Source organism: Alligator mississippiensis, chromosome 1, assembly GCF_030867095.1.
Source record: "Alligator mississippiensis isolate rAllMis1 chromosome 1, rAllMis1, whole genome shotgun sequence".
In the NCBI taxonomy this organism is placed as follows: Eukaryota; Metazoa; Chordata; order Crocodylia; family Alligatoridae; genus Alligator; species Alligator mississippiensis.
In genome coordinates, this window is record NC_081824.1 from 191,180,582 (window position 1) to 191,193,771 (window position 13,190).

Below are 13,190 nucleotides of genomic sequence, written 5' to 3' on the forward strand. Positions count from 1 at the left end.
GTTTGATTGTTTATCCATATCTCTAACTTTGTGTGTGCTATTAGTTCCAATTACCTTAACAGGACTCCTTATGAGTGATGCATGCACATTTTAAGCTAAGGCTTAATCATGATGACATACATGGTTGCCTGCTTTCAGTGAGACTACATGCAGTTGTTTGCAAAATCAGGTCATAATTTCGTAGGAAAAAAAAAATGATTGCTCCAGTCATTGCAGGCAGCTTTGGCAAAAGTTCTATGGCCAAAACAAAAAACCAGAGAAAGCAAAATGCAGATTTTTAAAATGTAAAATGTATTTTTCCGCCAAAGTTGAGAATACCAGTAATTACTAATCTTGCCTTTCAGTCCTACTTACAGTGATTTTATTTTATGATGGAGGTGAACAGGTGACTCATACTTATGAAAATATTTCATTGAGATAAGACACTTTTAAAATAAGTGCAAATTATTATGATATATTAGCCTAATGTACAAAAAAAATTATAAACCACTTATTTTATCCCCTGAAGCCACCAAGACAGCATTGAGTGACAGCATATTGGGACATTTTACTGCAGTCATAAGTGCAAAATTAAACTGAAGTTGGTGAATTCTTTTATACTTTCATAAAACAAAGAATCCAGACAAAGACAGTGCAAGTCATGTAAAATAAACTATCTTTGAAAATTAATTAATGGCACAATTTAATTGTTTCTATATAGTTACTACTTTTATTTCTAGGTTTAATAAGCCAGTTTAATTTATTACATAATATTAAAAACTCCAAATTTGTCACATTTAATTTAATACAAATAATTTTCCTAGATTTAGTAACAAAGTTTATGCTTTCATATACAAGAAGCAGGAATGTAAAGGTTCAAAAGGAGATAAAAAACAAACATATCTGGATCATTTTAAATAGAAGATTGGCTCATAACAGGTCTTCAAATTAATATGTTTATTAAAATTGAATTTTGTAAAAAAAACAAAAAGAGGAGAAATAGCGTAGGCAGTGAACTTACTGAAATTTATATTTCAGTGCAAGCCATCCTGTTCCTTAAATAAAACCAAATGTGAATCTTATTTCCTTTTTTGAAGAAAGGACACAATTGTAGAATTCTAGAAGTTAGAATTTTTTTTAGTTTAGTTAGTTTAGGTTCTTTGGTGGTGAGTTTTGTTTTTTTTTTTTTTTAATGGGTTGATCTTTTATTGACTGAAACCAAAAAAAAGTTCAGTCATTATTTTCAAGTGGACCAGGACTGGGGTCTTTCTCCACCCATGAGAGATGATCTCAACATCTTCAGTTTACTCTCGACCCTACAGCAGGGGTCGACAACTTTCAGTGTATGCACAGCTAGAGGGCTTTTCCTGTTCCTATACCACTGCTACTTTACTTCGCTTCCCCACCCTCCCCCCAGCTATGCTGGGGACACGTCTTCCAGCCGGTGGGGATCTGAGCCAGGGACAGGCAGTTTTCAGCTGAGCCTGGACTACAGCCAAGAGGCAGGGGTGTAGTGGGGAAGCAGAGAGAAGCAACAGCAAGCTAGGTGCAACTTCTAGCTGCCTGGACCCAGCACAACTCCCCACCAGCTGGAAGAAGCACCCATACCACAGCCAGGGACCAGAAGGCTGGGAGAAGTGGCAGTGCAACAGACACAAATCCCAACTGCCTGGTCCCAGCATGGGGGCTGGGACAGCTGCCCCACTGCTGATGCACTGTTGAAGACACCTGGCTCACAATGGAGGCTATGGAGTTATTCTGGTCTGCAGCTTGTAAAGGTTTGTCAGTCACTGCAGTAGACCAGGGGTTGTCAACCAGGGGTACACGTACCCTCAGGGGTATTTAGAAAGGCCATAGGGGGTATGCGCAGGTGGGCAGAGAGGAAATGTACCCTGGGGCACAGCTGTGGTGTCTCCCCCAGCGCCTTCCCATACTTTGCGTCTTACTTGAGGGAGAGGCGCGCTGGGTGCCACCAGCCCCACATGGCACACCGCGGCTCCATCCCGTGCTCTGCCCAGATGTGCAGTGCCTGCCCCTGCCCCAGCCCCACTTCCTCCCTTACCATGGGGGCCTCTCTTTGCCCCCACCTTAAAACCAAGAAAAAATATAAAGGGATACATGATCTGAAATTTTGAGGCAGAAGGGGTATGCTTGTTAAAAAAGGTTGAAAACCCCTGCACTAGAGAGATTTAAGTCCTTACAAAACCTGTACTGGGGCAAACAGGGAAGTCATGATTCTCCTGACATCCAGACTTGAGCTGCACAGAAGAAGCTGTGATGCAGCCAAAGGAACAGCACCACAGACATACAAAGAGACAATCTGGTGATAAACTGCCAAGTGTGGTAATTTTTAAGCTCTTCATATTCTTTCTTCATTCATTTATGTTTCCAGCAAACAACCATAAAAGTTCAGATACAAAGGTAGATTCTGTTTTTGGGATGTTTGTTATTCCAATTAAAATTTTCTGAAATCAAGGTTTAATTCACCTGTTAAAGTTGCACTCCAGAATTCAATTTATGATGCAGGGGTAGGTCAGCAAATCAACTACAGAAATGGAACTCAGAACTCTCCCTACTTATTTAAAAAATATGACATGATTTTGACTGTTGCTGATTTTCTAGAGAAAATACGGAGGGGAAAAAAAGGAATAGGCTGGACTTTTTATCAATAAAATAGCCAATAAAATTCTAACAGAAAAATCTTTACCTGTGATAGCCACCCCCCCATGCACTGAAATGCTCTTTAAATGCTATTCTAAAAATGAATTACTGATAATATTGTACGAGTCAAAATAACACACTTGATTTTCAGATGTCAGGTTGAATTTGCAGGGCTGGAAATCAGATAAAAAAAGAGTATCTTTATTTGTATATTGAACACACTGAATACAGAAACTACTAAGAAAAAATTAAAGATGTTGCCCAAGTCCAGAGTCACACGTTAGCTTTATGAATTGTGTACAGTAATGATGCACAATAATAATGCATGCCAGACACAACACAGGGTGAGCTGGGGACACTGAGGCTAGGGACAGACATTGAAAAAGCCTGAGCCTGAATTCATTCAATCTTTGCAGGCTAGTCTAACCTGGCTAGGCTGAACCAGTTTGTAACCGTACAGAGAGCCCTTCTGGACTGAAGAAATGCAGTCACATGCCTGCAGTGGTTCAGGCTAGAAGCCAGGAGGTGCTACAGCAGCCCTCCCTTCCTTTCTACAGGCTGATCTGGAGTGGGGGGGGGGGGGTATGGCCAGGCCCTGATGGGATGCTTTGATTATGGAGGGGTTCCCCCCCCCACACACTGCTCTTGATAATAGTGTTTATCAGCCCATTAAGAAAACAAAAGCTTCTCTCATTAGTTCAAGCTCTTCTTAAACAGCTTTTTCCAAGGAAGGAACACGGGTAGGAGGATGGGGGATGGGGATGTTACCAGGTGAACTGTTGATTAGTTCCAAAAAGCCCTAAGTGGACACTGTCCTGTCTGCCTCTGTCCTGTCTGCCTTACACAGACACCTCTCAGCATTAGCTAGCATATCACATGCTGGCTGCGGTCCGTGATCTGGGAGAGGGGAGTGGGGAATCCGTGACTGAGCAGGGAGTTGGGGCGGGGGCAGGGGGAAGCCAGGCAGATCCTGCTGTGCCTGCAGTCTCTGCCGGAGCTGCAGCCAAGCAGCAGAGGAGAGGGGCCAGCCCATGGCTGCAAAGCATCCAGGATGCTGGGGGGGGCCTTGATTTAACTTCAGTCAGAAAGGGGTCTGGGACAGACATTACATAAATTGATATGACCTAAATCAGTTGTCTGATACTACATTCAACAAGGTTTATCTCAAACCGATTTCAGCCATTTTCAAATGGGTTTATGTGTACTGAACGTCCATTCTGTCCATTCTGTTACAGGTTTAAACCAGTTTCTGATCACTTAAACCGGTTTATGTGTAATGTCTATCCCTAGCCTGAATGTAGACAGGCAACTCAACTACTCCCCAGAGTCTCAGCTTTCATTTATCATAATCATAATCAATAAATTAATAATAGTAATATTGGGGGAAAAAACCTTGAAAACATGAACCAACTGTCACGAATGTAATATCTGGCTGAGTTCAACAAGGAACTGGAAACACAGCTCTGATGGCAGGGAAATGCCACATTCATTTCACTGGGTGCTAATTCTGATGCCCATGAAAGTGTTTTAAACCAGGTGTTGGCAGCTACAGCCAACCCCAGAACCAGTCAGAAAACATGGGGCTTTAGCAAAGTTCAATGGATGGGGACTTTGGCAGTGTTTGACAAAGTGGATGTGGGGCTTCCCCTGTGCTGCAGCAGGAATGTGGGGCTTCCCCTGTGGCACAGCATGAGCTTTCTTGTGGGAGGGAGAAGTGGTGGCAGTAGTAGTGGATGGACTATAGCCTATCACCTCTGACTTGAGGTAGGTCATTCCAGCCCACAGTCTGAAAACGTTGCTGACTGCTGCTTTAAAATAAACTATTAATTATTTCAACATGCTGCTTTGATACTGGTTTGTATCCAGTTTCAATCTGAATGTGTAGCAGGGCCCTGACAGGCTCATTTTCTTTATCAAGGAAAAAAGCTTTTGCAGTATTCACATTGATGGACAGATGGATGATATATAGGTTTGGCAGAATTCAATTTTTATTTTTTTTATAATTTTGATGGATAATATATATTTTTATTTTTAAGCATTTATTTCAATTTTTATTTATTTAAATTTTCAGGATTGCACAAAATTAAAGGTGTGTGGGGCAGACAATGTACCAATGGCAGTATACTATTATTATAGTGCACTTTAACCACCCACTGTGACAAATATTGACTGTAGTACTGCCACCAGCTGAGCTGCATGTCAGTCCTGGCTCCACTTGCCTATAGCTCCCTCATCCAGTTGGTCACTTCCTCTTCCTTTGTTCCCAGTCCCCTGGGGTTTCTGGGAGTTGCAGTCCAAACTACAGTCAGCATAGTTCTGTAGGATTGCTCCCCCTGTTGTCACATACTCCATCAGCCATCATTTTTCTTACATCCCCGTTCTAAAAATGTCAATGATTAACGATGGAAATATTTTTGTGAGCGTGAGTGAAATTGACATCTATCAACGTTTACCAATAAAACTGAATCCTGCCAAGCCTTATGATACACATAACAGTATCCTTTACTGTTATATCACTCAGGATACAACAGAATACAAATCTACAATAGGACACTACAACATGAATACTAAAATAGGGCAGGGGAAAGGGAACAACCACCATGAAGATCTGATGTTCAAGTAATAAACAGGTTGGTGAATGAATTACAATTTACATTATTAGTAGAAGTTGGGAAGAGTTAATGAAAACCAATAGGGGATTACTTATTCTCATGCATAGTGAATGAAAAACTTGGAGTCATAATTACGGAGTGAAGTCTGAAAAGCTATCCATATCATTGTAAGATAACAGTGGTTTTGTATTTGATGACATGTTCAATGTTACTGAAAGCTTAGGCACTTCTGTTTTGAAACAGTAAGTAAAGTAATGATGGTACATATCTTTCTAACCCAGAGATCTAGTAGCAATCCTTAAATTATACTATGCTTACTGAAGTCCTTGGTGCCACACAATTTCTCAGTGCATTGCACTAATGGATTTTGTTTTACATATATATGCAGCTGCTACAAACTCACTTGGTCCAAGAGACATAACTAAAGAAAACATATGCCTAATTCATGAAGACTTCCAAATACTATAAACCATGTGAACAATAGCAAAGAGTGAAATCTGAATTTGGATAATAGGATAACTTCTTATTCTTGGCATATGTAAACTTATTTGTTCACACAACTGCAGCACTGAGTAATTTGCCCACAACACTGCCAACCTTCAACAATATGGCCTAGGCAGAATGGATAAAATGCACTGACTGCTATCTCTGTTAGTATCAAGTTTAAATCTAGCATGTGCACATACACAGTCCACACCACAAAATCTGGAACTTCAAATGAATGTGAAGCACAAAGGGATTCAACTTACAATTAAGTCTCGAACAAGTGAAACAGAGAGTAGCCTCTTAACTCCATTTTCTGCAGTTACTCCAAGCCAATTTAGTGCTGCCCAGTACCAAAGGTAGTTATGGCCTCCGTGCCAATAACTTACAAAGGCAAAAGTAATTGCTGTGGAGAATAACATCCCAACAACACTACACTGGGATCCTCCCATTGGGATGTAAATGTACCTGTAGGTGAAATGACAGATAAGTAATGTTATTAAGGGCTTTATTAAGGCCTCAGTCCTCAGTAAAATAGAAAATAAATTTCCATCTGAAAAACTCACCCCAGTTTCAGCCAGGAAGAAGACCATTTAATAAAATGTTAACACAGGGGTGTCAAATTCATCAGACCCCACAGGCCAAACAAGTGGATCTGAACTGGTCCTTGGGCCAGACTGGACTCGCAAACTGGCCCTATGTGCTGCATGCAGTGCCCTTTAGCATGGATGCCACTACCAGCACCTGCCCAGGACCAGCCCCAAATGCAGCTGGCAGTATGTGCCCACAACTGGCCCTGTGCATTGCCTGCACTGAGCACCAAGCCAGTCCCACACTCCATGTGCAGCACATGGGTCTGGTTTGGCCCACACCAAACGCAGTGTATGGGTCCAATCTGAGACCCACAGGCAGCACTGAGGACTAGATGATAGCGCTCCATGGGCCAGACCCAGCCCATGAGCTGTATCTTTGACACCCCAGTGTTAACACATTCTATTTTACAACATGAAAATTCTGTTGTCAACAGACCTTTGCACTAAGTGAACACACAAGCTAAGCCACACTCTTACACTAAAATGGAAATAGTATTTATTTAAGACTTGTATAACGTAGAAAATTCACAGAACTTCTCTCTCATGCATTTTGGATTATAGGCATAATTTTTATATAAAAGTATGCAAGTCAGGTTTAAAACGCATATAACTACTAACTTGTACACTTGTTTACCCATACAGCTTGATTTTTCCCCCCCCGCATATGATTAATGATTTTATAAATCAGTACTTACAAGCACTTTTAGATATTCACAAAAAAAGCTTTGTCTAAGTAAAGAGTGTGAACAGTTGAGATTAAATTAAAAACTAATTAATTTTAACAATTTTTACCATAAATACTTTACATGTTCTGAACAGCTCTAGCATTTAATCTTTGTGATCATCCCTGGGCATCTACTTGAATGATACTGTAGAAGAAGAAAAAGCAAATCTGAAGGACAGTGCCCTTGTACATAACCATTTTCAATACTGTTGGTTAATTCAGGATTTACAATCCAAAATTTAATTTTGCATTTATAAGCATCCAAAATGCAGCATAGATTCAATACAATACCAGTAGAAATAAAAAATCATAAAGTTTGACATGTTTCCAAGGAATGAAAAAAAGTAAAACAGCCAAATTTCTCTGAGTTGAATTTCACTTGATACTAAATCAATGAAAGATGAAGTCTCTTCATTTTGAAGGACCAGGCACAAAAAAACTAGATATAGGAAACAGACTCTTATCCAAAGAAGTTGTGTTTTTTATGCATGTGTGTGTTAATAGTAAGGATACACTAAAAATTATCATCTTGTTTTGGATGCCATTGGCAACCCAGTTTTGTTGCCATTCTGCCAGCATGGCATTCTATACAGATCACTGGGAATTCTTCCTATTCAGAAAGTTAAATCAATGCCATTTCTCTAGAGATAAATTTTGCTGCTTGATGATCAAATTCTGGGCTCAGAGACACTGTAATGCTAATTATAACGTGGATGCTAATTAGATAGGTGAACACAGTATTTTAAATTCTACCCAGTCACTTATGTTCCATGATAGAATTAGAGGTAATGTTAATTTCAGAAGTGAGACAATTATTTTCCAATGCTCTTTGTAGACATTTTCTTGATATTAATATACCTCTATGCATGTATAGCAGTCATGACACAGAGAAAAATCATATTACATTTATATTGATTTTTAATTCACAGATTTTATAAAGTGCTTCTAGATAAATACAAAATATATTTTCCATCATCCCTACATATTGTTTTTCTTCCTCCTATTTTCTACTCTGATCCCATCTTTTCTACTCTAGTCTTGGCTTTTCTCATCATGTATAAAACGTATTTGAACATAACACACTTATAATTAAATTGCCACATCTCCATTTTCTGCTCTACGAAGCCATCTGTCACAGGTCTAATAGCAACCAGGTTGGCTTTGGAATCTATAAGCAGAAAAATCCCCTGCAGGGCCTTTACTACAACTTGACACAAAGGACAAAGAGGACACAGCCACAGTCCCATAAATTGTTTCTTATACTATTCACAGGCATCCATCCAAAATCATTACAAAGCTAATGAATAACTTTAAAGAAGTAGTGTAGCTTACTTGTCCAAACCTCCAAGGAAGGGTTTTATAAAAACATGAGTCCCTCTCAGTCACTATTTTATAACAAAACTACTATTCAGACATTCCCTTATTTCCCAGCATGCCTTACCATGAATTAGGATTGATAATATGGCTGCCATAGGCAGATCTAAGGTTTTGGAAAGTGGAGCACAGATAGTGTGGTGCATCATTGCATACAACACAATACATTATTTTTCACATAAAAATAAACTAGAAGCTTTATCAATATGCTAGGGGTCTAGGGCTATATTATTCAATTTTAGATCAAAGTAAAAACACATATAACTTCATTGGAATGTGCACTAATTTTCTATATTATATATTTTGTATTGAGAAACAGAACAAACTAAGAAAAAACAGTAAAAAATGTTTCTTTAGTCCTGTACATTTAACTGTTATAATTAAATCTCCTTCAGATTCATAAAACATAATAAAACCTTCTTGAGCATCTTGACAGTGCCTCCAATGTTACACTAAAAGTTATTTCCACACCTCAGTTAATGTTTCAGCCCCTGAGTTTATGTTTTTAGGCAGAGTTAAAAACAGATTGCAAAGCTGTGAAATGGGAGCTACATTACTAGGAAGAACTATGGGACAGCAGAATTGCAGAGGAAAAAATAGCTTGATTAATAGAACTGTAATACCATTAAAAAGGAGAGAGGGTTGTTAACACTGTGGAATGAAGACTTTTGAAGGAATCGGGTAGATTACAATGAGCCATGAAGTCAAATGACTCCCTCACTGCTGTCTGAACAGAAATGCTGCTGCCACTGCCGGGTAGTTTGTTTTAAACTTTGGGTGGAACAGGAATCAAAAGTTGCCCCCCACCTCCCCAGCCCCAGATCCACCCCGATGGCAACCACTTTGGCTTAATCTTCTGGCTCTTGGAAAGGGACTGTTATACATTACCACTATGCAACCTCATTTATCATGCGGGGAAGGGAGATGGGTTGAGTTCCAGGCCTTTCAGTTAACAAAATCCCAACTTTAGCCCCTAAAACCAGAGTTAACAGAAAAAGTGTCCATCTAAATCCCCAGATGTCTTTCTAAAACAACCTCTCCCCTTCCCATGAAAGTATCCCATGTCTCAAGGATTCTTAGGTTGGAAACAAATGTTGCATTTGTCCTGAGACAAGCTGTACCTGTGTGTGTCCCAGCACAGAAAAGTCCTGGGATTGGTGTGTAAATACATCACCCCTCTAATAAGGATTTACTGAATGGCAGAATACACTGCTGCTTTTCTGACATCAATACCATGATGCCATCCCAGGAAAATCATTCACATGCACTTTGCAGTGTCCCAGGACAAACTGTTAGCATTTCTTGTCTCATTAACATTTTTAGGCTTCTGTCATGGGAGTAAGGACATGGACACCTGAATGACTACATTTCATCCCTGGATACAGTGATTTTTCTTGGAACAAATATAATGTCTTCTTGTAGCCTTGGAGACAAACTGAAACAGGCTGATAATGGTTCAGGGGAGTTCCCATGAGAATTCAGAAGGTATGAACCAATATATCAAAATGGCATCATTTCTAACAAACCCTGTGTTAGCTACAGATAGATTTAACAACTGTATCCTATCAAAAGAGGCCAAGACGATGCAACTGTTAGATCTGCATGATTCTATAGTTATACAGGTGTAGCACAAACTGCTCCAACTTTAATCCAGTGTCATCCAGGATATAAAGATTTAGTTCATTTGCACTGTTTGCACAGGGTTATGCAGATGAACAAACTACAATTGTTGATGTATGTTCCCAAGCAGCAGTTCCCCCCTATCCTTTTAGAGCAGCTAAAATGTACATTTGTTTCTCCTCTTTGAAGCCAATAAACCCATATATCTAAAATCCATTTCTGTCATTATGAGTCTTCCAGGTGACCTCACCTGGTGTTGAGCTGGGCCCTCTCAACACAGATCTGCATGTTAAGTGTCGAAACAAAGATTTGAATTTTCCATATGACAAAGTCCTCTTCCTGATAGTAAAACAGAATGGAGACTTTTATAATCTCTTATACTGGCCTCCTATGCTGCTGTTAGCACAAACAGTATATTGTCATTAAAGTGGACATTGCCAGTAATAAGCTCATAAATGCCAGTTTTAATTAAAAACTGTAATGGCAATTACAATTCAATTTAGGTGACCACAAATGATGCTTACCCAGTGAGTTTTCATATAGTTGCACTGAGAAAAATAGATACCATTTTCCTACCATAGTTTGTAATGCCAGCAGCTGTTTAAGTAAGCCACATTAGATTAATTTGGTCTGTGAAACTCAGGTGAATTTTCAAAGTTTCAGCTCTGCAATTCCTGTTGATTAGAATGGGAGACATATGGCTACAGCTTACTGAACAGCTTTCACTGTGAACCTTTAAAACCTTGCATGGCTCTTACACAAAGCATGTGAACCAAAATAAGTCTTCTCTGTACAGTGTTATTTAACCTTTCATTAGAGATCTGTATGGTGCCTGGTCATATTGTAGAAGGAAGGGCAAAGGAAGAGAGGACACAGTCTCTCCCACTCCCTAGCGTTGTTTTGATTTTTGGAAAATTACAGGAAGACATTCTTGTATAAATTGTGGTTAGTGCGTCTAGCAGCATCCCCCAAACTGTCAGACATGATGCCTGACCAAGCCTCTACCCTCCAGTGGATCTGCTAGCATTTTTAAGCAGGTATTAAATGAGACAATACCACCTGAAAATTATTAAGCACTCCTCTGTCTGCCTCTGCTTTATTTTCAGGTTTATTCCAAACCTAAGCGGTACAGAACAGCTCAAATAACCTCTGCTAACATGCTACAGAATTAGCTTGTTCAAAACATGAACAGCCTAGTAATATAAGTTAGATGGTGCATAAATAACATGAATGTTATGCACCTGAATGTATGTTTTGTAATGAACAGTTTCTTGCCTGCACTTTGACAGCAGGGAAATGTGGGGCCAGGTCCCAGTTCCACTCCAGCTGCTTTCAGCAGCTCTTGATGCTAATAATGGTGCCTTGTAAATGGACCACCATTAAAATGCTTTTTCATCACAAATGGTACTTACCACTGTGATAGCTTCTAAATTTACTCCAAATGTTTAAATCTATATTCATTTACTTCTGGAAAAATAAAAATGTAAGGGGAAAGTATACCAGTGAATGGTTGTAATTGAGGCAGAGATAGTGGTAACGAGTCACCTTTTATATTATCACTTATTTGGAGTAATTAAAAAATAATGGAAATCAATTCAGCTCTGAGCTCGGTTAACAGAAAGAATAACCTACCAATAACTTACTCTGCCATTATTCCCTCCTAAAAGCAGGCACGCTTTGTCTCCTGGAGTGAAAAAAATACCATGCTCCTTCAGATCAGGAGCAGAAAATGCTACTATGTCTTAGAACTACTTCTCTGTGCACCCAAATCACCTGCAAACTCAAATGAGAGTTTGAGGCATATAAGGAATGCAAGACCCACTACTTGCCATTTACTGAGTTGTTTCTTGCATGTAATTTCTACTTCTCTGTGCACCCAAATCACCTGCAAACTCAAATGAGAGTTTGAGGCATATAAGGAATGCAAGACCCACTACTTGCCATTTACTGAGTTGTTTCTTGCATGTAATTTCATCTCTTTTTCTCCCCTGTACTTTCTTTCACAGTATAGAGACTTGTCTGTAAGTCAAATCCAGTTGAGGACAGACAAGTGTACCCTAGCTAACATCCCCCTTTCCTGATTATCTGAATCTTTTTGTGTGAGAGCACATACAATCTTTGAATTCACTGTCACCACTGAGTTTATCTTTAGATTTCAATGTTAAGTCTCAAATAAAATGAGTACTTCTGAAACTTGTAAAAAAGATACTGGAATAGTGGAGAGGAGAGAGAAAGAAGACAATCTTATATAGTATTTCAGAAAAACCATAAAGCAAAATGCTAGACTCTTCAGTTCATTAACCAATAAGATTTCATGGGAGATGAAGCTATTGCCATATTTCATTAAACTTTTCCCTACCACTTCTTAATTTTTCTCCTCAGTTGTTGTCTCACTTCTTTATGGCTTGCTAGTAACAAAGAAGCAATAGCTGTAGAAGTTTCATACCACAGAAATATAATTTTAATTGCTTTTCATCAGTTTCCAGTTCTGATAATTGTTTCTTCCTTAATCAAGTCTATTCAATCATCTTGCCTGGTTTCTAGCTCCAAAGTGTATTGGAGCCAGTGAGGACTGGTAAGGGAATGTTATTAACTTGTGGGGGATTACCCAGGCAATCTCTACCCTCATATAATTCTACAATGAATGCTATCATTACAAATAAACTGATGAAGCATACTGCAGGCTTACAGCTCAAACTCTGAACCTGACAGTCAGGACTCATCCATCCCTCAGACCACTACCCTTTCCTGCCCATATGTAGACATGAATAATATTCCCAGCAATGATCCCAAACAGGTCAGAAGAAGAGAATAGGAGGCTCTGGGCAGCAGGGTAGAGATGCACAGTTGATATTCTCATCAATTCTTCCCGTTGAAGGTAAAGGCCAAACACGAAAGGCCATCATGGAAGTAAACACGACTTGATGTAAGAGGGCTGTGCCCTGTTACTGTGGGTACAGGTGGTGAGCCTCCTAGCAAGGAAGCACTGCCTGGTGTAGGGAATTAGGAGAAGCCAGCCCACATGGGCGAGAAGGGGGAAATAAAAAGCACCTGCAACAGCCTCTCTGGGTGGCTGCTGCACCATCAGCAAGGCAGTAAACATTGCTGCAGAACCTGTGGCCAGTGGAGGTGAAGCAGCTGCCA

General features: G+C 39.6%; 1 protein-coding gene across 7 annotated transcripts in view; it reads right to left on the reverse strand.

Annotated features, from left to right (window-relative positions):
• The window catches only part of HHAT (hedgehog acyltransferase), a 384,776-nt gene that overhangs the window by 123,697 nt on the left and 247,889 nt on the right, over positions 1 to 13,190 (reverse strand). For all 7 annotated transcript variants that reach the window (XR_009457284.1, XR_009457282.1, XR_009457281.1 and 4 more), the window contains one exon: positions 6,002 to 6,203. Coding sequence is in view for 2 of the 7 variants with exons in the window: in XM_059718178.1 (XP_059574161.1) it covers positions 6,002 to 6,203 (202 nt within the window). In the remaining 5 variants the exon portion in view is untranslated. The remainder of the gene's footprint in view (positions 1 to 6,001; positions 6,204 to 13,190) is intronic.